The 22224-nt window shown below is 38.4% G+C and overlaps 1 protein-coding gene across 1 annotated transcript; it reads right to left on the reverse strand.

Annotated features, from left to right (window-relative positions):
• Window positions 1-578: 578 nt before the first annotated feature.
• Window positions 579-15815, reverse strand: LOC127417348 (neuronal acetylcholine receptor subunit beta-4-like). Its single transcript, XM_051657322.1, has 6 exons — window positions 15621-15815; window positions 10190-10335; window positions 8891-8935; window positions 8608-8717; window positions 6248-7313; window positions 579-1894 (listed from the first exon to the last, which is right to left on the reverse strand). Exons 1-6 carry the CDS (start codon window positions 15694-15696, stop codon window positions 1721-1723), a joined length of 1617 nt encoding a protein of 538 aa, XP_051513282.1. The 5' UTR covers window positions 15697-15815; the 3' UTR covers window positions 579-1720.
• Between the last annotated feature and the right edge of the window lie 6409 nt (window positions 15816-22224).

A 22224-nucleotide genomic window follows, 5' to 3' on the forward strand; every position in this document is an offset into this window, starting at 1 on the left:
CTAAGAATTCAGCACCTCGGACAGCGAATAGCTCTCCTTAAAGGTGCTGTAAGGGATTTTTTTCATGGGAAATTATGCCAAAAAAAAAAAAACCCTTAAAGATATTAACGAAATAAGTGTCCTGAGATATCTCACAGGTCTCTGTGACAGCTGTAGACTGTGTAAACAGAAAACAAAAATTTGACATTGAGGCTTTTCACCTGTCAATAATTTTACTGGTTCTCATTTGAAGCGGATCATTGAGGCTATGATTCATAATATTTGTCAGTTGAGGGCGCGATTGTGCCACTGTTGAGCCATAGGAACAAAAAATGTTGCTCTTCTGCTCCGTTTTGGTCTCAAAATTATCTTTTTAGGGCAGGGTTTAGGAATGAGGGGGCGTGGCTAATTCAAAGGCTCAGTCAAGCCAAAGCTTCAGAACACTAAAATAGCTTGCAGCAGCTTTAAACGATTAAGGGTTGTCAGATAGGACATCTACTTGCATTAAAAAACAATAAGACAATAAGAAACTGTTCATGAAAGCACATAATAATTATTTACTTTTACTAAAAAAAGACAACATTTAATATTGACTGAGAGTGGAGAGTTGGTACCTCAGAGCAAGGTCCAAATATTTGATTATATTTGTCTAAAAGCTGTTTACCTTGAGTAACTAAACATAGCTAAGGGCTGCACTGATGCGTTCACATGATCTAAAAGCATCCTGTAATTCACATAATTTAATCGGTTATTCAAAGCTTTTCAAAAGTATAATTTTATATGTTCTTCAAGAAATGAATAAATGCAAATTAAGAAAAAAAAAAAGTTATTCTGCTGGGATGTAACAACTTTCACTACAGTCGGCACTGTGGAAATGGGTAAACTAAAACCATGACACACTGCACTATGAATAAGAGTGATCGTTGTATTCTGGATTAGATCTTTCACGTATAAACTTTCAGATTTAGCAATTGCTGGATTCTCTATGTGAGAGAGAGAGCGAGAGAGAGAGAGAAATATTAATAGCATTCTATAACCAGCAGGTGGCACACCACATAAAATAATTTTGCTGTGTCACATTATGTGTTCCCATGAGTCCATTTCAGGTCAGCTGTGATTCTGTGAATGTAGAGTTGGCACTAAGATATGCGGAGGATTAAAAATGATTATTAGGAACAGCTGACAAACACTTGTTTACAAACATCTAACATGTGGCATTTAACAGAAGACTGATGAAAAAGAGCTTTAAAAAAAGGCCACCCTTCCTCTCAAACAAACTGAAATAACATATCCGGGCAAGTATAAGAAACTTTCAGTCAAGAGACAGTTATGTGTTTGCAAGATTAAGACTTTCTAAAACGGACATGAATAACTGCAGAGCAAATTATATACCACATATACTTTAAAATTCAATCGTTTACCTATCAAGATTAAAGTTTAAAAAGTTCTCAAGTTTGCTTGTCATTTTCTGGGTCAACTTATTTCTAATCTGTGGAAAAAGCTCTATATTACCTCTGGATTGCTATGATATATTACAATTTTGTTTCAGTGACTATGTATCTATCTGTATCAGCTTGTATCACAGTTTACAGCTGGTTTTACAGTATCACATTACAGTGGTGTTGCATGCTCAGATAATCAGTTGGAGCATGGTGTCTTTGAGTTGGATTATATAAAGTAGCAGTTCAGTCATTTGAAGCTGGTATTGGTGGCTCTGACTCGAGGGTAGACCTTCATAGCCTCACATTCCATCCTGTCTCGGTGGCTCTGTGCTGGGCTGTTGGACAGGAACAATCTGGTTCTGGAAAAGGGGCTGGAGGAAAAGTCCCAGGGTGCCCACCACACACACAATCACAAAGATCCACAGAAACAGTCGGTCCACCACCATGGCAACATACTTCCAGTCTTCAATGACCTATGGAGGGAGATGAATTGCAGAGATCATCAAAATGTTATTTTTTCTTACTTTAGGGGTGTTTGGAAAAAATACAATAATGCCCAGGCATGTTCTTGACAGGATTCATGAGATTTTCCCCATTACAAAATCTACTGACCTGTTAGCAGGCCAGTAATTGACAAGGGACAGTGTATTTATCTAAAAACAAAATGAAAAGTGCTCTGGGAGAATGGGTTCGAACACAGTGTAAATAACTTTCTGTTTAACAAGTGCTGAGCAACAGCTATTGACCATGTACCATCTTTCGAACTGCTGTCCACTGCACTTTTTGATAGCCACCATTAATCAGCACTGCTCCATCTCCTCCAACATTGATTTAAGGAAATGATCGATAGTCTTACAATGTGATTTGGCTAAGTGTAAATGTAACCTCCTCTTTATCTCACCTATTTCCAAATTGTGTGTCAACTGGAAAAGATGCTAAATGTTTTTGTTAGATTTAGATTTACATACAGGTGCATCTCAATAAATTAGAATGTTGTGGAAAAGTTCATTTATTTCAGTAATTCAACTCAAATTGTGAAACTCGTGTATTAAATAAATTCAATGCACACAGACTGAAGTAGTTTAAATCTTTGGTTCTTTTAATTGTGATGATTTTGGCTCACATTTAACAAAAACCCACCAATTCACTATCTCAAAAAATTAGAATATGGTGACATGCCAATCAGCTAATCAACTCAAAACACCTGCAAAGTTTTCCTGAGCCTTCAAAATGGTCTCTCAGTTTGGTTCACTAGGCTACACAATCATGGGGAAGACTGCTGATCTGACAGTTGTCCAGAAGGCAATCATTGACACCCTTCACAAGGAGGGTAAGCCACAAACATTCATTGCCAAAGAAGCTGGCTGTTCACAGAGTGCTGTATCCAAGCATGTTAACAGAAAGTTGAGTGGAAGGAAAAAGTGTGGAAGAAAAAGATGCTCAACCAACCAAGAGAACCGCAGCCTTATGAGGATTGTCAAGCAAAATCGATTCAAGAATTTGGGTGAACTTCACAAGGAATGGACTGAGGCTGGGGTCAAGGCATCAAGAGCCACCACACACAGACGTGTCAAGGAATTTGGCTACAGTTGTTGTATTCCTCTTGTTAAGCCACTCCTGAACCACAGACAACGTCAGAGGCGTCTTACCTGGGCTAAGGAGAAGAAGAACTGGACTGTTGTCCAGTGGTCCAAAGTCCTCTTTTCAGATGAGAGCAAGTTTTGTATTTCATTTGGAAACCAAGGTCCTAGAGTCTGGAGGAAGGGTGGAGAAGCTCATAGCCCAAGTTGCTTGAAGTCCAGTGTTAAGTTTCCACAGTCTGTGATGATTTGGGGTGCAATGTCATCTGCTGGTGTTGGTCCATTGTGTTTTTTGAAAACTAAAGTCACTGCACCCGTTTACCAAGAAATTTTGGAGCACTTCATGCTTCCTTCTGCTGACCAGCTTTTTAAAGATGCTGATTTCATTTTCCAGCAGGATTTGGCACCTGCCCACACTGCCAAAAGCACCAAAAGTTGGTTAAATGACCATGGTGTTGGTGTGCTTGACTGGCCAGCAAACTCACCAGACCTGAACCCCATAGAGAATCTATGGGGTATTGTCAAGAGGAAAATGAGAAACAAGAGACCAAAAAATGCAGATGAGCTGAAGGCCACTGTCAAAGAAACCTGGGCTTCCATACCACCTCGGCAGTGTCACAAACTGATCACCTCCATGCCACGCCAAATTGAGGCAGTAATTACAGCAAAAGGAGCCCCTACCAAGTATTGAGTACATATACAGTAAATGAACATACTTTCCAGAAGGCCAACAATTCACTAATAAATGTTTTTTTTTATTGGTCTTATGATGTATTCTAATTTTTTGAGATAGTGAATTGGTGGGTTTTTGTTAAATGTGAGCTAAAATCATCACAATTAAAAGAACCAAAGACTTAAACTACTTCAGTCTGTGTGCATTGAATTTATTTAATACACGAGTTTCACAATTTGTGTTGAATTACTGAAATAAATGAACTTTTCCACGACATTCTAATTTATTGAGATGCACCTGTATATCTAATATCAATAAGGTCCAGTTAATATCTTACTAGATTACTAGATACAGAAAGAATGATCTTATTCCATATCTTAATGTTCATGGTTATAGGCATTTTGGCAAAGTGAAACCATAAAAGTTCTATAAGACTTTGTGCCATTAATCGACTCAGGATTTTTTTAGGATGGCTTGAAACTACTTTAAAAGTGTGTTCACATATCTGACACAAGGCCAGATTCCAAGTCATTAATTACGCCAACTCTTGGATTGTACTGGTCTATGGTGATTCTGCTTTGATATCCAGTTTAGATTGAGAAGTTTAATATCTGAGAACTTTGCCTAAAGTACACTGTAAAAATTGAAAGTAATTTGAGGCACCTTTTGAGTTTCCTCAGATGCCACACCGGTGGAAACCTCTGTAGATCCTCCTGGCACACTTTCAGTTCTCTAAGAAACTTAGGTCACATCCACACTGAAGTTTGGAATCTCCACTTTCAATTTCTTAAATAACTTTTTTCAGGTTCAATAAAATTTAAGCATCGTTGACAGCATTGGTGGCATAATGTTGATTACCACAAAAATTATTTTGAATTGTCAAATTTTTTCTTTAAAACAATCTGGGTAACAGTGAGGCACTTACAATGAAAGTGAATGGGGCCAATCTGTAAATTTACTGTTTCAACAGTATGACCTATTCGTATGATATATTAGTGTGATAAAATTGTTCAGTAACCTTCTTTGTGTAAAGTTATATCCAATTTTACAACTTTGTTGCCATGATGAAGTAACACTGTAAAGTCCTAAAATGAAAAATATTGATTTAAACAACTTTACAACTCAAATATTCACCAGGTTTGGGAGGGTTACTTTTGAAATGTATTCCACTACAGATTACAGAATACATGCTGTAAAATGTAATTTGTAATGTATTTCGTTAGATTACTCAAGGTCAGTAACGTATTCAAAATACTTTGGATTACTTCTTCAGCACTGGTAGATTTTTTCACTTGTTTTGACTATAAAAACTCTGCCAGTACAGTAAGTCAAAATACACGTTAAAAATACATTCTCTGAAAAACCAAAATATCTTATGCAGTGTTATTTCTAAAACAAGATCAATCTAATTGATCTTGTTTTAAGGATTTGTAGATATTTTTACCTGAAAACAATACAAAATTATTATCAAGAACATGATTTTTGCCCTAATATCAAAGGTCTTACTAGAAAAAAAGAAATTATTATCCAACGTGAATTTTCTTGGTAAAAAATATGATCATGCCTGGTAACGTGCATGTAAAATGGCTAGAAATAGCATTTTAGCTTAGCGTAAAGCTGACAATTTACACAAGGTTTATATTTCTTCTGCTCCAAACTTAATTTAAACGTACTTCTCTGTCTGCTCGTATGAATGTAACACATCATAAGAAAGTGTTTCACCGCTGTTCAAATGCACTTTGGATCACATCATTTATATGTATAAATGTTTTCCATCTGAAAGGACTAAATATTAAATGAAACAAATGACAATTAAATGCAAAGTAATCTCTTCAGTAATGTAACTGTATTCTAATTACCAATGATTTAAATTGTAACTGTAGTGGAATACAGTTACTTATATTTTGTATTTTAAATACGTAACATGTATTCCGTTACTCCCCAGCACTGAATATTACATATGTTTTAACAGAAGAATTAATGTAAGTGCTATTGTAAAATTCTAAGCTTTATATTTCTGCCTTTAAGCCCTCCAAAAATTTACCACATTCACTTCTATTGTAAGTGCCTCACTGTAACTTCGGCTTCTGCTTTATTTGAAAAGGAGAGACGAGTCAAAAGTATTTAGTATTGAAAGGAATACAAGTTTATACAACTGGAAGTGTTCTTGTCAATATATTCTTTTAACGTCATCATTTTGCAAAGTATGCAGTTTTGGAGAGCGTTTTTGGAAAGTATATTTTCAGTGAAGAAAACGCTATTCTAGTGTGGATGAGATGCATGAACGTAGTAAAATCAATATGTTTTCAAATGAAAACAGATTAGTGTGGATGTGGCTTTACTTTTAAATTCCTGCAAAAACTTTAAAAACTGTCAACGGTTACTTCAGTTACCCCATCATAAGGGAAAGGCTTTGAGGCTCTTGAAAGTACATAGTTGGATATTTGACGCTTCTTTAAAAGGTGTCTGGAGGATCTCCAGAGCATTCCGCCTGAGTGGCATTTGAGGAACTCCAAATGGTGCCTCAAGTAATTTTTACAGTGATAAAGCAGATGTACCATGATTTCACTCACACTTTGGTCATCGTCATTCTCCATCATGTGATCAGCTACATAGCGAACCCCATCCACAGCCTCCTGAATATCAGCACCCCAGTCCAAGGCCCCCCTGCACCCCCTCAGGTCCTGAGTAGAGTTGTGGCCATTGGGCAGGAATTCTGTGGGCCGGATATCTCCTTTCCGAGAGCCATAGCTGAAGTTGAAAGGTGCTCCCCTGTTGTAGAAGTGTCCTGGTGAAGAGAGAGCAGAAGCTGACGATGCAGCCAGCAGTACAGAGGCAGAGTTGGATATTGTGGATTTGCGAGGAGCTGCATAACCGATGCCCAACAGTGACCTGGGGTCATGCGAACGCCTTTTCTGTAGCAGTCGTTGTCGAGCCGAGTTCCCTTGAGGCCTCTGCATGAAAAGCAATGCTGGAAGTTTGACCAGGAAGACCAGTTTCACCCAAGCCGGCATGGTGTGTGTACTGGGAGAGCGATGGTGCACGTTGAGCACACACACACTTGTGATGATGGAAAATGTTACCAACACCATGGTAAACATCAGGTACTTTCCAATCAGGGGTACATCCAAGGAAGTAGGTGGCACAATCTTAGAAATCAGAAGGAGGAAGACAGTGAGTGCGAGCAGAACAGAAATACATAGAGTCATCTTCTCGCCACAGTCTGAAGGCAGGTAGAAGACCAGGATGGCCAGTGAAGTGATGAGCACGCAGGGGATGATGAGATTTATGGTGTAGAAGAGCGGTTTGCGTTTGATTATAAAGTCATACGTCAAGTCAATATAAGTAGGGTCAAGACGGTTGACCGTCCTCCTCCCTGGAAGAGCTAAGATGTCCCATTCACCACTGGGAGTGAAGTCATCCATGCTGGCCACCTCCGATTTTAACACAAGGTCAATCTCAGTGTGATCGTACGTCCAGGAACGAAATTTAAGTGTGCAGTTCTGTTGGTCAAAGGGGAAGTGTTTGACCTCAATCTTACAGGCACTCTTATATATGGCAGGAGGGAGCCAGGCAATACTTCCATTAAAGAGAACGATGGCATTGGTGAAGACTGTTACCTCATATGTACCATCAGCGCTATGGAGCAGATAAAATATTCCATGTCACTATGACTGCAATGGCATTTCAAGCTATATGTGCCAACAGTGCACCCTCATGTTCAGGCCAAATTAATGGGCATTAAAAAGAAAAACACTTAACTTTGAAGTATCTAGTTGATATTTCATGACTTTACTGAATCTTATGAGAACGGATTATAAACAAAACTTGATAGTACACTTCAGCTGTCCTCCATGTTGTACAAAATTACTGTACATTACTAATATTTGGGGTATTAAAGACAATGAATAAATGCAATTTATTTTCACATACTCTCTGATTCTCTGACTGGTGTAAACAATGTACACTGTAAAAATGTTTTGTCAGGTAACCACACTATAAAAAGTGGCAACCTCCAATTGTAACCTCATGAAGCTATTTCTACCTAAACTAACCCTTAAAATTAGTTTTGTTGGTGCAACCTAATGTATTCAGGTCGATTCAGTGATGATAAATTATATTTTTGACTTGAATCAAATCAAACTAGTTAATTTTAATGTTTCCACATGAAGCACATGGATGCATTCGAAAACTAAGTCAGCTGACTTGGTGCCTTTCTGCCTAAACAATTAATGGCTTAACCAACAGTGTTTTTTTTTTTTTTTTTTTTTGTATGAATGGACCTCTCAAGGAAACTGGTCTCAGAAAGGCACTTTATTTTCATCCAACCTCCACATACAGCCTCTAAACGCAGTTAACGCGTAACATCTAACTTAGCTGGTTTCATTCAAGAATTGTTTTTTATTTAATCAGACTAAATTTACCTGACGAATTAGGTTACATCAACAAAAGTCATTTTTATGGGTCAAGTAGAAATAGATCATTGAGGTAACATTTACAGGTTACCACATTTTCAGTGTAGAGATTGTATTCATTTTTTTCCTTTATCGCATTTTTCAAACTGACCCCAAACAGAAACACTGTTACTAGTATAGATATTTTCTGAAAGTCACATTTCTGAAAACTGCATGTCTACTTTGTCTAAAAACAGAGGGAAAGCTAGAGTAAAATCTGTCAAATGGGTTTTGATTAGGTCAGACAAAATTATTAATATAATTTAAAGGGAAAATAAGAGGTTAATTTCAAAACTACCATTGTAATTTTTACATGTACACCATTTTATTTTTTTATTTATAAATTTGGACACACAAATGAAACAAAAGCAAGAAAATAAATAAAAATAAAACAATATGACCACCACTTCAATCACAGCATGCCCTGTCTGGGTTACTCTTATCAACATATTGTAAAACATGCATTTCACTCCACCTACTTGTTGTACAGCACAATATCAGGCAGCCAAATGTGTCTGGAGGGGATTCGGAGTTTGTCAATCCCCTCATACTCGGCTGGATCCCACGATAGTCGATAATCATTCCAGTTCTGCAGATAAAATTGCAATTGTCTTTTCATTTCAAATATGAGCTTTCCTGTGGTCAGACTATCCACAATTACACACTTTGTTAGCAGTCTAATGAATGGAAGTGAGTGGCACTGACTAATGGAGAGGACCTTAATTGTGTAATAATTGGAATGTGATGATCGTTCACACTTACCTGAGTGAGCCAGACGTTTGTCGTCATGATCTGTTCTCTTTCATTCTGGAAGCAATGAGAAACGCACACACAAACACTCAGGTAAGGTTACAATGCACATCGATTTTCAAGAATGAGAATGTAGACATTTTCAAATTATAGGGAACAGTTTTTAAGCAACATCAGGACATAATAATTGTGATTTGCCTTTTAGAATTGGGTGAATTTTAGACACCCTTTTAACAACATAGTAGTAAGCCATTTAAAGACTTTACAATACAACGCAACCTGCCATGCAACAAATTGATAACTGAAAAGGAAATTAAGATGGAAAATAGGGAACAATGAAGACTCATTCTCTTATTTTACTTAAACATTGAAATTTATTTGTCTGTGACACTTTCAAGCATTACAAATTGAATGGCACAATATTTTGTTTTATGTTACATTGATTCGTTTTTTAATTATTCCTTATAAAATGCATGTTAATGTAAATTGTTACAAATAATAAAAAATTACATAAATGTAAGCATTAGTATTCCATCACTAAATGAAAATGAAATATTTTGTTATTTTAGGTCTTTTGTAAGGTTTTTTAAGTGTTAAAAAACAACTAATGGTGAGGTGGGGGTGGGACTATCTGTCAGTCGACCAATGGCAGATAAGGGAGTGTTCTGGGAACCTTTTTTGAAAACAACCATTATTTTTGGGGTCAATTAATTGACAGTAGTGGCACAGAAATGACACACTTCACCTTTAAGTACTGTATATATATACCAGTTTTGCATACTCAGTTCAGGTTTGCCAAATGATGGTTGTGAAAAACAATTTTGCAGCAGTGTTCTTCTGTGGACACCAAGAGAGATGTCAGTTAAAACTGGAGGTTGTCCCCAGCTTCTCCCCGATCATTCTTTGACAAATTTTGCATTTTGATAAACATTTCTTCCCAACTGAGGTAAAATCACTTTAACCAAAACTAACAACATGGGGCACTGGCATGCTGATGTAATGTTAAAGTTGTCTGGCTAGCTAGTGAACGTTATTGTATTGGCTAAATTATGTTTTAAAGGTGCTGTAAGCAATTTCAGCCATTCTGTAACCTCCACAAGCTGAGCCGTTGGATTAGTTATGCCCCCTCTTTCCAAAACCCAACATTTTAACAAGTTAACAGTTGTAATAAGTCCTCTCCACTAAGTCAGAATGCACTCAATACTCGAGTCCAAGTCCGAGTCGTTAGTGTTTAAGATGAGTCACGAGTTACGAATATTGCAACCCAAGTCCAGCAGGTACAAGTCCATTGACAAAATAGTTTCCACTCACCACACTGATTAGCTGGGCCAGAGAAACCTGTAGGAGAACTGTCACTCTCTCTGTCCTGTTCAAAGCCGGCCTGATAAGCTTATTATAGCGCTCCTTACCAAGAAGCCAATTCATTAAGCGCTCCTCTGAGTCTGCACAGTCCCCACCTGCAGATGTGCAAAAAAGTTTATACCAGTAAGACTACAGTCATTATTATCTGAATCAGAGAGCCAACTTCAGCAATTAGTTTTGTTTCTCATCAAGATGGGGACAATATTCTGGTATATTGAACTATGATTTTCACTGGAAGGCAATTGTTGTTCATTACTAATAGCCTAAGTAAATCTTAAATACTGTAGGTACATAACCTTTAATGAGGAGGGATTTCTCTGTCAGTCCCTTGCTGACAGCTTAAGTTTCAAATTTTCATAGTTTTAAGATATCTACCATTCCTTCTCTGTCTGTGTTGATTGTACAAGCATAGCCCATCGTTTATTACCCTCCAAGAAGACTTATTGCTGAGTCAGCTCCAGAATTCACAATCAGATAGCCAGCTCTCATTTGGAATAATTAGTATGATATGGCTAAATCGTGAGATATCTGACAAATTTGCTTGCATAATAAACATTTACTTCCATAAAGAAAAATAAAGCAACAATATATGTTATCCGATTATTCCTAAGTCTTCTAACCCTAACCATAAAGTCTAACAATTTTACCCAAACCCTAAACCTAACATGATTTTAATAGGAAAATTACTGTTGTGTACCACAATAGAAAGAGAAACATTTATGTTTTGAACAGGCATTCTTACGATGTTTCTTAAGTTTAACCGCTAAACTTAGCCATGAAGTCGAACCCCATACCTAAACCCTATACCAGTGCATTGTGGAAGAAACATAACTGCCACCGGTTTGGTTTGGAACAAGATGAGGGAATCGTATTACATGTTCCTAAAATACATCAGTGATTTCTACTGTATAAATAAATATGGAATGAGTAACATAATGTGTTCACTGACGTTACCTTTCTTCAAATAAAGTGTTGGATATGATGCTAGCTAAAATGTGATGCCTGTATTATATCGATTAGAAATTCTGTTTGTTGAATGGTCGGTCTTATGGGTGTAACGATGCTGTTGGTAATGACGATGACAAAGACGATGATGAACATGAAATCCAATAAACCTTAACATAAACATGAAACAAAAACAAAACATGAATTTGACTTGACTTTTACATAGCATGACTATGAACCAACCTACATCAACAATATCTGACTAAGGACAATGGAAAACATGAGGGTTTAAATACATGGACATGGGAGAACACATGACAAAGATAACCAATAAACAGACAGAACTTATAACAAGATAATAAACCAATAAACCAATGAAAACAAGACACATGAACATGGAGGGAAAACATGAAATCACATGACTAGGGATACATGACATGAAACAGGAAATAACTTTCAAAATAAAAGACATGAAAAACATGAATCAACAAAATACACATGACAATGGGAATAAAAGTTGTACCTTTTATTATAAGCCAGGTCGTACGATCTCATAAGAATTATTAAGAGTTGTCATGAGACTGTGTGGAATGGCTGATTTAATATGGGGAAGGAGTTAAAATAATTGTGTCAGAAGACTTCCTTATACTTTTTTATCTGATGAAATGATGTGATAAAAGATTCACAAAATTACAATTCTCAAACTTTAATTTTTAAAGGAATAGTTCACCCCAGAAATTATCTGATCGCTTTGTGTGTAAAACAGATCAGTATTTAAGTACTTTTTACTATAATTGTTTACTTCTGGTCGCTCTCCAAAGCACATTCATGAGGGGACAAAGAAACAGCCTCTCGCATGATGTAAGCACGTTGACATGTTCACGCAAGAACTGCCATGATACAACTGGAACTGCAGCTCGGTTTATTTACAACAGAACACTGTTCACAAGCTTTATTGGTTTTGTTTTCATTTGAACATGCCAACGCACTTACATAACACGAGAGGCTGTGTGTACTCGATTCTCTCATGAACGCACATTGGAGAGTGACTGGAAATAAAAAATTATAGTGAAAAGGACTTAAATTTTGATCTGTTTCTCACCCAAAGTGATCTAATCACTTTAGAAGACATTCATTAACCACTGGAGTCGAATGGATTACTTTTACTATGACTGTCAGTGCTTTTTGGAGGTTTAAAGTGCTGATCACCATCCACTTGCAATGTATGGAGCTACAGAGATAAGATATTCTTCAAAAATCTTTGTTTGTGTTCTGCTGAAGAAAGTCATACACATCTGGGATGGGATTAGGGTGAGAATGATGAGAGAATTTAAGTCGCTCCAGTCTGTAAAAACTCCAGAAATTTAAATAATTACAGTTTTGATATGGTGGATATTGCTGTTTCTCTGATCAAGTAGTCTAACATACGGTGGCTCCTTCAAAGAACATTAATCATGAGTTCTTTGTAAGTGATTTTTAATCTATCTAAATAAATGTTGGCATTTCCCACTGTATTCTCTGAAATGAGAGGAAGTCCTGACACATGTTCATTCTCTCCCTACTGCAACAGATGTGTCAGGACAATACAAAGATTATTTTGTACCTTTATTCATTAATTACATAATTAATTAATTATATTTATTACATTTATTGGTTCATTCATACCAATTTTCTGGCCAAATCTCATAAAGCTCTGAGAAAGGCACTGTTCCGAATGGTCCCTACATACTGTAACTTGCTGCATGTGTGGGCTCTTCAGTATAAACCACATGGATGTATCACTGAGCCTTGGAGATTTAACTGCGATTAATTAATATTAATGAGCACTGATCTGTGTTAATTAGAGACACATAACTACACTGTAAGCACTCCCTCCATAATGCTGATTGAAGATATACAGGGCCTAAGAAATTAACACCAAACCCAAAGGAATAAACAGAGAGTATAGAACTTTGGCACAGCCTTGACTCAAGAAGATGGTATGTAGCACCAGCAGAAACTGTATGCAAATTGAAACACTTCAACTGAATAAGGCCAGTAGTTATCACTTGTGAACAAAGACTTGACATAGCATTGAGTGGCTGATAACACAAGTAGATGCACAGTCCCAAGCCCTTCACTAGCGACTACACTGATTTTTGATGTCTGAGGCAGCAAGTCCATGCAACACCTACTCAGCAAGTCTATGCAACATCTGCTATACTATAATGAAATATTAGCGAACTGCTGCTTGCAACAACAAAAAATTAAAATAATAATAATAATAAAATAATAATAATAATAATACAGGGCAACTTTTGAATTTAAAAATGGGACAAAAAAACAAAAGAACAACAACTGATCATTGGTTGTCATGTGCTGATGACAGGGTGACTAGCTGGCTGTAGTTGAAAATGGGTGTGAATTGATTCAAAATGTCATTGCAGTATGTAAATACAGATACATGTTATGCTGCTCATACTACAGTGACCTAATTGGGACCAATTGCTTCTTTCTAGCTTTTTGAGTCACCTTGAATCATGACTTCAAATCAGATGGGAATGCCCACTGTTCAATTAACAGTGGTCTCTGGTAAGGAAGAGAACTTTACCCAGCTCCCTGAAGCAGATGGTGCACAGTCAATATACTGGGAGATACCTGTCAAACACTGTTCTCCTTACCAGGAGGTGACGGACAGCACAGGATGAAAGAGGGTGATACTAATGACTGTTTCATCTTCCCATGAGCAACCACAGGGTACTATGTTTTACACAGCTTTAAGAAGTAATAACTGAAAATAATACTGGGTTTAGACTATAGGTGACAGTAATAATACTGAATGATTGATTGACTTATCATAGTGTGCTCAGATTACAGAACAAATTTAGCAAACATAAACAGTTCAGACCAAGGCTGAAACAACATTTTCATGATTAGGGATGGTGGTGGGGTGGAGGACAAACAGGGTTGGGAGGGTTACTTTTGAAATGTATTCCACTACAGATTACAGAATACATGCTGTAAAATGTCATTTGTAACATATTTCGTTAGATTACTCAAGGTCAGTAACGTATTCTAAATACTTTGGATTACTTCTTCAGCACTGGTAGATTTTTTTCACTTGTTTTGACTATAAAAACACTGACAGTACAGTAAGACAAAATACACATGTTAAAAAAACATTCTCTGAAAAACCTAAATATCTTATGCAGTGTTGTTTCTAAAACAAGATAAATCAAATTGATCTTGTTTGAAGGATTTTTAGATATTTTTTTACAGGAAAACAATACAAAAACTATTATCAAGAATATGATTTTTGCCCTAATATCAAAGGTCTTACTAGAAAAAAAGAAATTATGATCCAATGTGAATTTTCTTGATAAAAATATATGATCGTGCCTGATAACGTGCATGTAAAATGGCTAGAAATAGCATTTTAGCTTAGCGTAAAGATGGCAATTTACACAAGTTTTATTTCTATTTCTTCTGCTCCAAACATATTTCAAACTTACTTCTTTGTCTGCTCGTATGAATGTAACGCATCATAAGAAAGTATTTCACCGCTGTTCAAATGCACTTTGGATCACATCATTTATATGTATAAATGTTTTCCATCTGAAAGGACTAAATATTAAATGAAACAAATGAAAATAAAAGGCAAAGTAATCTCTTCAGTAATGTAACTGTATTCTAATTACCAATGATTGCAATTGTAACTGTAGTGGAATACAGTTACTTATATTTTGTATTTTAAATACGTAATCCCGTTACATGTATTCCGTTACTCCCCAACACTGAGGACAAATTCCTATAATGATTACAGCCCTGGTTCAAACCAACAACCATTGCCAAGGCTCAATGTTAAACCAGACCTCAATCCACACATTCTTTGTGGTTCCTTTCAAAAAGCAGCTAGTGTCATCATCGGCCCACTGTAAGAATGATTAAGTGTTTTGTTGACCACAGGCTGTCTTGTGCTTTAGAATAGGGACTGCACCCACACAAAGACATGGCCTCAAATGGCCAGTGAACAGTAAATGGACAAAAGTCTAAGGTGTAATGAATGAATGGCCCTCACTCTCTTATGCATCAGTGCCTCAGTAGTTGGTGTCACTGACATTTTAAATTGTTCAGTTGTAAAGGTTAGGTAACACATCCAGTCAAATCAAAAGAGAAGATTATTTAATGTGTAAGAAGTCTAGATAGAAGCCTTTAGTTAGGTGACATTTATCAACGGTTTGAGTTCTAATACGGGACAGCCCCGTCCCCGTGAAAACGGGACCCTGTTAAATAACTCGCAGTCTCAAAACAGTAATCAGGTTGTGATACAGTTTCACGACGGCAAAAGGCATTTCTAAATTTCAACCTTAAACTTTGCTTTTTCATTTACGATTTTTCCTGAAGCAATGCATGAAAGATCAAATAATAATAGTGGCGTAATAGTTATTTCACTTACTTTGGATTAGAGCAAAAATGCAAACGAGTATGGTCAGTATCCCTTTCATGGTCGAGCTTGTGTTCTCCATATCCATACGTCCTCTTCAGTCCCATTACGTCTCATACATCGCAGTACAAAACCAGCGACGCGCCTGACGCGAACTCAGTCCGCAGCGTTGTTAATTCAGTGGTGAGCACTCGCACCTGCCACCAAAGCCTGTCTCAGTCTCTCGTGCGAGCGTTAAAGCAGCGAAGTATCCGACTCCCCCTCCTCTTCTACCGGCCCACACACTCACTCACAGCCATGCGTTTCCTCTTCAACACTTCTGTTCCTCTAAGGGGAGACCGGGCTAGTTGTGACTCTAGGGAAGATTTCACAAGGTAGGTTTATTTTTGGAAAGTCAATTTCTGTATAAATAAGGTAAAATTCTGTTTAAAATGAAAGAAATAGTTAATCTGCTACACGTTGACTGTGACAACGTATGGCGGGTAAATTGTCAAAATGGGAACCTGCTATTAAGTAATTTATTCAGATAAATGTAAACCGTTAAACAATTATGAAGCACAACTCATTAAACTGCAAAAATGTCAACGATAACATACACAAATATCAAACCCATAGTCTTGAACAACAGAAAATGTAATGAACTGTGTACAATTCCAACATTCTTTTTCTCCCCTTTTCTCCCCAATTTGGAATGCCCAATTCCCAATGCGCTCTAAGGGGCAGTTTACACGACAACGTTTTCAACTAAAAACGGAAAATGTTTTATGCGTTTTGGCTGTTCGTTTACACGACAACAGTGTTTTTGGGCCTGAAAACGCAAACTTTTGAAAACGGGTTTCAAAGTGCAAGTTTTTGAAAACGATGCCATTATCGTCTCCGTGTAAACATACAAAATGGCAATTTGTGAAAACGATGACATCATGCTGACGCGTATTACGTGTTCAGTCTATAGGCATGCGCGTGAGTACTTCAAAACAACGCGCAAGACATTCAAAACTACAATGGTAGACTACAGGACTAAGTTTGTGCTGCTCAAGATTTATTTTGAGTTTATTGACGCTTCTCTAGCAAAGTGTAGATTTACTGCGTCACTACTATGACCAGCAATCGCCATCTTCATTGTTTGTATTCACCGCTCTGTGGAAGAATGCTTATGTGCGCAGGCACGTAGTGTTTCTTTACAAAGTGACATCGCCAACTACTGGCCTGGCATGCATAATACAGTGTTTTTAGTCGTTTTTGCGGATCCTTGTGAATGGGGATCGTTTTGACAACGTTGTCGTCTGTACGCGAAACTTTTTAAAAACGCAAAGGAAAAACGTTTCTGTTTTTAGTACATCGTTGTCGTGTAAACATACCCTAAGTCTTCGTGGTGGCGTAGTAACTCACCTCAATCCTGGAGACGGAGGACGAATCTCAGTTGCCTTGGCATCTGAGACCTTCAATCCATGCATCTCATCACATGGCTTGTTGAGCACATTACTGCAGAGACGTAGCGTGTGTGAAGGCTTCACACTATTCTCCGCGGTATCTGCACAACTCACCACACGCCCCACTGAGAGTGAGAAACACATTATAGCGACCACAGGGAGGTTACCCCATGTGACATTACCCCACCTTCCCTAGCAACCAGGCCAATTTGGTTGCTTAGGAGACCAGGTTGGAGTCACTCAGCATGCCCTGGATTTGAACTCGCGACTCCAGGGGTGGTAGTCAGCGTATTTACTCGCTGAGCTAGCTACCCAGGCCCTGACACAATTCCAACATTTAAAACACATGTTACAACCTGCCCAAAAACACAAAACATAACCTTTTGGTTAAAATACATATTAGTTAACCCTTGCCTGAATGTATCCCAGTGTGAATTATTGTGTTCCATTGTTTACCCTAGAACTATTATGAAAAATATGATAAGTAAATACCATATTATGGTTTTGCTACTCTTGAAATTTGGTATTGCCATGTTGCTAATACAATTCCTGTGTTTTCCTCATTTGCTTTGGATAAAAGCATGTGCTAAATGAATTTCAGTAAATGAAAATGTATTGGTTAGACTAATTCAATGCTATCTTTAAATACACAGTCATAATATGAACAAAGTAATATAAAGCAGAGACTATTTAGCAGAGACGGGTCACTTCAATTTAAATTAACTGGAGAAATTGGAACGCCCAACCAAGAAGCTCTAGCGCCCAATGGTCAACGGATGCAGAAAGGATGTCCCGCCTTACAGGTAAAAGAGCCAATCACCTTTTAGATACAGACATCGCCTGTCAATCAACTCACTAACGCGCATGCGCATTAGCTATACAAGCCTGGAAAATTGCATGTTTTAGCGTAATATGAGGTAAAGAAGCACATTTTATGATTCCATTATTATCAAATTGAATTGCTGATTTGAAATATGTTCTTTGATCGTAATCTTGACCAACTATTTTTACGATTTTGGTGTTCCCCCATTCAAGTAGATAGGAGCTGCACTGGCATGACTGGAAAAAGCCTCCCGAGAGCATTCCAAAAATGGCCGACAGTGGACTGACTTGCTAGAAAGACTTTGTGTAAAGTGTGTCTCTATAGTCTTGTCAAACATTTATGGTTTCAACTAGGGATAGGGTCGACTACTAACATTAATATTTTCAGAGGTGGTGGTTTTAATGGGAGATGCAATTCTCACATTTTGCTTGGTAATAGCTTGCTGTGCTTAACAGTGAATTATAGTCGGCACAGTAAAACCCTCTGCTAAAAATTTTCTCTTTAATGCTTTAAGTTTAGTCGATTTATTCACTGCTGCTGTTTCAGCCATTAAAAAGCGCTGCTTCAACAATACATTACAAGATGATATCTGTTGGACATTAGGCCTAAATCCTCTGCAGTGATTAACGTTTCAGTATTTGTGAGGGGTTGTGGAGATACTAAAGTCTGATTCTGCCTAGCTCTGCTTAAATAAATTGGTTGCAGGGAAAAAGGTTTAAACCACTTGATGTCATGAACTAGATGTGTACCCACATCATTATCTTGCAGTTCTGTGCTTTTGTATGCACAAGTGCTCTGGTTACACTAGGTATGTTAACATGCACTAATTTATGTAAATCTGAATAAATACAATCCAATTGCAGCATCTGAATGTACTGTTTATATGTCCCCTAAACTTTGCCATCCGATACAAATATTGTGCATTACATGTATTCTGAACAAAACTTCTGCGCACACGAAGAACGTCAGTCACTGCGTTCTGAAGAAGCGAGAAAGGCTGAGAAAGTGAGAATGGCACCAAAGTACGTAATTTGCCTTTTTGCTTTGTTGAGAGATCTAAAAAAATATGCCAGGAAAGCATTCTTCTTATGATACTCACTTTACTCGGCAAATGAAAACTTAGAAGCAGCGTCTAATACCCTGTCTGACTTAACCATATATTTGACTCATGACCATTCTTCCTCCAATATAACTGCAGACATCTCTGCTATGGATGGAAGTAAAGACATGTGGGTGTTGTCCCTTGTTGTTCTTAAAGGAGTTTACAGATGTGGAATGGAAACAAAATAATATTGACTTTAAGCAACAGCTGCAGATGGGACGATACACAAAAATCATTAAGCAATAATGACGGTGGAACGGAGCATTTAATAATTTAAGAAAAAAAGGTGTAAAAATCGGATAGCTTTCAGCCTAACCAGTAGGGGGTGCCAGTTGGGGACTAGCTCTCCACAGATGTCTGATCGGAGACAAGAAGATACAATTTAGGCTGTGTTCCACTTCACTTTTAACACCCACTTGCTAACTCCCCTAAGCACTTCCCCTCGGGGGAATCCCTACCCCATTCCAATCCCCATTTTGGAAGTCCATTCAACTTCGTTAAGTGAGCGAGGGAAGTTTCTGTTGACAGACCCTCAACCCCTCAATTTTGACAGAGGGAGTGAGCCTACTCTGATGTACACTTTAGGGAGCTCCATATCCCACAATGCAACTCAATTGTGATGTGACAGCTGATTGCACTTCATAAACCCCACCCCCACACAGCTCTAATGTATGATGGAAGTGAAGTTAGGTCAGTTAAGCAGTTTAGAAAAGTTATATTGAGATTTAACAGCATAATACTTGTAGCTACCTTAAACTGTTTATCGCACAGTTATAGCCTATTGTTCATTGTTATGTTAACATTTTAATTGGTGTAAATCTTAATTAATCCTTTCTGACAATTCATTCTAATGAAAAAAAATAATAATTAAACATACGAGATTTATACATAAGCCTCTGAAGCCTCATAAGCCTCTGAAATCAATCTCTGAAAACAATGTTTTCTCATGTGCAAAAACACTGTGTCCTCCAAGGATGCACCTCTATTCAAAGCCCTTGAGGATGCCATGCTCCTTGTAGAATGGGCTTGAACACCCGAAGGCGAAGGTAAACCGCACGCTTTGTAAGCACTTGAAACTGCATCAGTAAGACAATGATACAGTCTTTGCTTGGACACCAAAACACCCCTGTTGCAGCCACCAAAGCACACAAGCAACTGTTCTGACATACGCCACTGGCTAGTATGGTCAACATAAATTCACAGCACCCGAACTGGGCAAAGCATATGCAATCTTTCATGCTCCTCTGACTCAAATGGGGGAGGATAGAAAGCCTGAAAATTAATAGTCTGTGAGTGAAATGATGTAGAGACGACCCTGGGCAAATAGCCCAAACGAGGTCTTAACACCACTTTTAAACACTGTGGCGCAAAATCCATACAAAAGGTATGTATTGATTGACTGGGCATGAAAATCACCCACCCTTTTAAACGATGCCAATGCTACTAGAAGGGTCATTTTAAGAGTCAGAAACTTATCAGCGACTGTTGCCAAGGGCTCAAACGGAGCACCTGAGAGCACCTCTAAAACAACAGATAAATCCCATAAGGGAACGCAGACGGGACGAAAAGGTCTAAGCCCCACGCATAAAATGAGAGACAAGAGAATGTCTGCCGACAGAGGCTCCATTGATAAGTGCATGCTCAGCCGCTATAGTGGCAACATAGACTTTAAACATTGCCAGGGCTACCCCGGCCCCAAAACGCTCTTGCAACCCTGTACCGACAGGGCAGTGAACTGGATTTTCACCTCACGCTGTACACCAAGAAGCAAAAACACGTCCCTTCAACGTATAAAGCTTAGCATTCAGAATGGTATCAACCACAGCGGGGGATAAACCATCATTCAAAAGAGCACCCCATTGAGGTGCCATACCCATAACTTCCACAAGTCTGGCTAAGGGGTGCCAAATTCTGCCCCAAGCCTGAGACAGCATGTCTGTTCTGACTGGATTCTCTCAAGGCATTTACTCCAGGAGAGAGACAAGAGTTGAAAACCATACTTGAGATGGCCAAAATGGCACCACTAACAGAAGCCCAACCTGATCCTCTCGAACTCTCTGCATAACTGCATGCAGCAAACTGATCGGCGGGAACTCTTAAACACGCGTTGTCGCCACTGATGCCCCAACATATCGATGCCCAGCAGTGCCAGGGGCGAGAGGGAAAACCAAACCCCGTAGGCTGGACGACCCTCATATACAGCGCCCCAACCCGTGGAGGAGGTGTCTGTCGTTATAACTTTGCAGCGACACATTTTTCCCAACAGAACGGCCAACATCAAAAGGCGGGTCCATTTCCATGTTAACAGAGTTCGGTAGCACCCACACGTCAATTTGTAGGGACAGAACGCATGTGTCAGTGGTTGAAGTCCCTTTGTGGAGTTCATTCAGCACTGAAAAAGGTCTTGCATGCAACATGCCCATGGGAATGACAGCAGAAGCCGCGATCATGAGCCCCAAAAGCTTGTGAAATGTTCTCGCAGGGAGAACGTGTAACACTCTGAACATCGCTAGACACTGGCAAAATGACAGAATGCGAACTGGAGACAGATGCGCCTGCATTACTTGCGAATCCAGCTCCACACCTAGAAACAGAGTCTGTTGCCCTGGCAACAGTACACTCTTGTCTAGGTTACACACAGCCCTAGATCAAATGGCTGAGAATGACATCTTGATGTTGGGTGAGTGGGTAACACCAACCAATTGTTGAGTTTATTCAAAATGCAGAAGCCTTGAAGCCTCAATGGTGTCAAAGATGCATCCATGCATTTTGTGAAAGTGCATGGTGCCAGTGCAAGTCCGAACGGAAGGATGCAAAATTGATAAGCTTGCCCCCGAAAGCGAATCTGAGAAAGCGCCTGTGCTTCTTCACAATCTGGATATGGATATAAGCGTCCTTCAAATCTGTTGTCACAAACCAGTCCCCTGGCTGCACTTGTGACATTATTTGTTTCTGTGTCAGCATTCTGAATTGACATTTCATTAGAGCAAAATTCAAAAGTCTCAAAATCCAGAATGGGACGCAAGCCGCCATCTTTTTTTTTTTTTTTTTTTCGGGACCAGAAATTAACATCTGTAAAAGCTGCATTCTCTCTGAGAAGGGGGAATCTCCCCTTTTTCTAAAAGAGAGTGAATTTCCCGAATCAAAAATGAGCTTCCCAAACAGAAAAGTCTGTCGGATAAAACCCCATTGAAAACTGGTGGAGCCCACCTGAATTGAATTACAGAACCATGCTTTATCGTTGGAAGTACCCAGTCAAAA

The sequence above is a fragment of the Myxocyprinus asiaticus genome, chromosome 26, assembly GCF_019703515.2.
Source record: "Myxocyprinus asiaticus isolate MX2 ecotype Aquarium Trade chromosome 26, UBuf_Myxa_2, whole genome shotgun sequence".
NCBI classification, from domain to species: domain Eukaryota; kingdom Metazoa; phylum Chordata; class Actinopteri; order Cypriniformes; family Catostomidae; genus Myxocyprinus; species Myxocyprinus asiaticus.

Bases quoted from the DNA above. Each gene is read 5' to 3' on its own strand.
- LOC127417348 (XM_051657322.1), bottom strand. From the start codon at position 15,696: ATGGATATGGAGAACACAAGCTCGACCATGAAAGGGATACTGACCATA. The intron at 8,936-10,189 runs GTGAGTGGAAAC...CATTGCTTCCAG, and splicing joins TGGCCCAGCTAATCAGTGTG to AATGAAAGAGAACAGATCAT. The intron at 7,314-8,607 runs GTAGGTGGAGTG...TCTGCTCCATAG, and splicing joins GATATTGTGCTGTACAACAA to CGCTGATGGTACATATGAGG.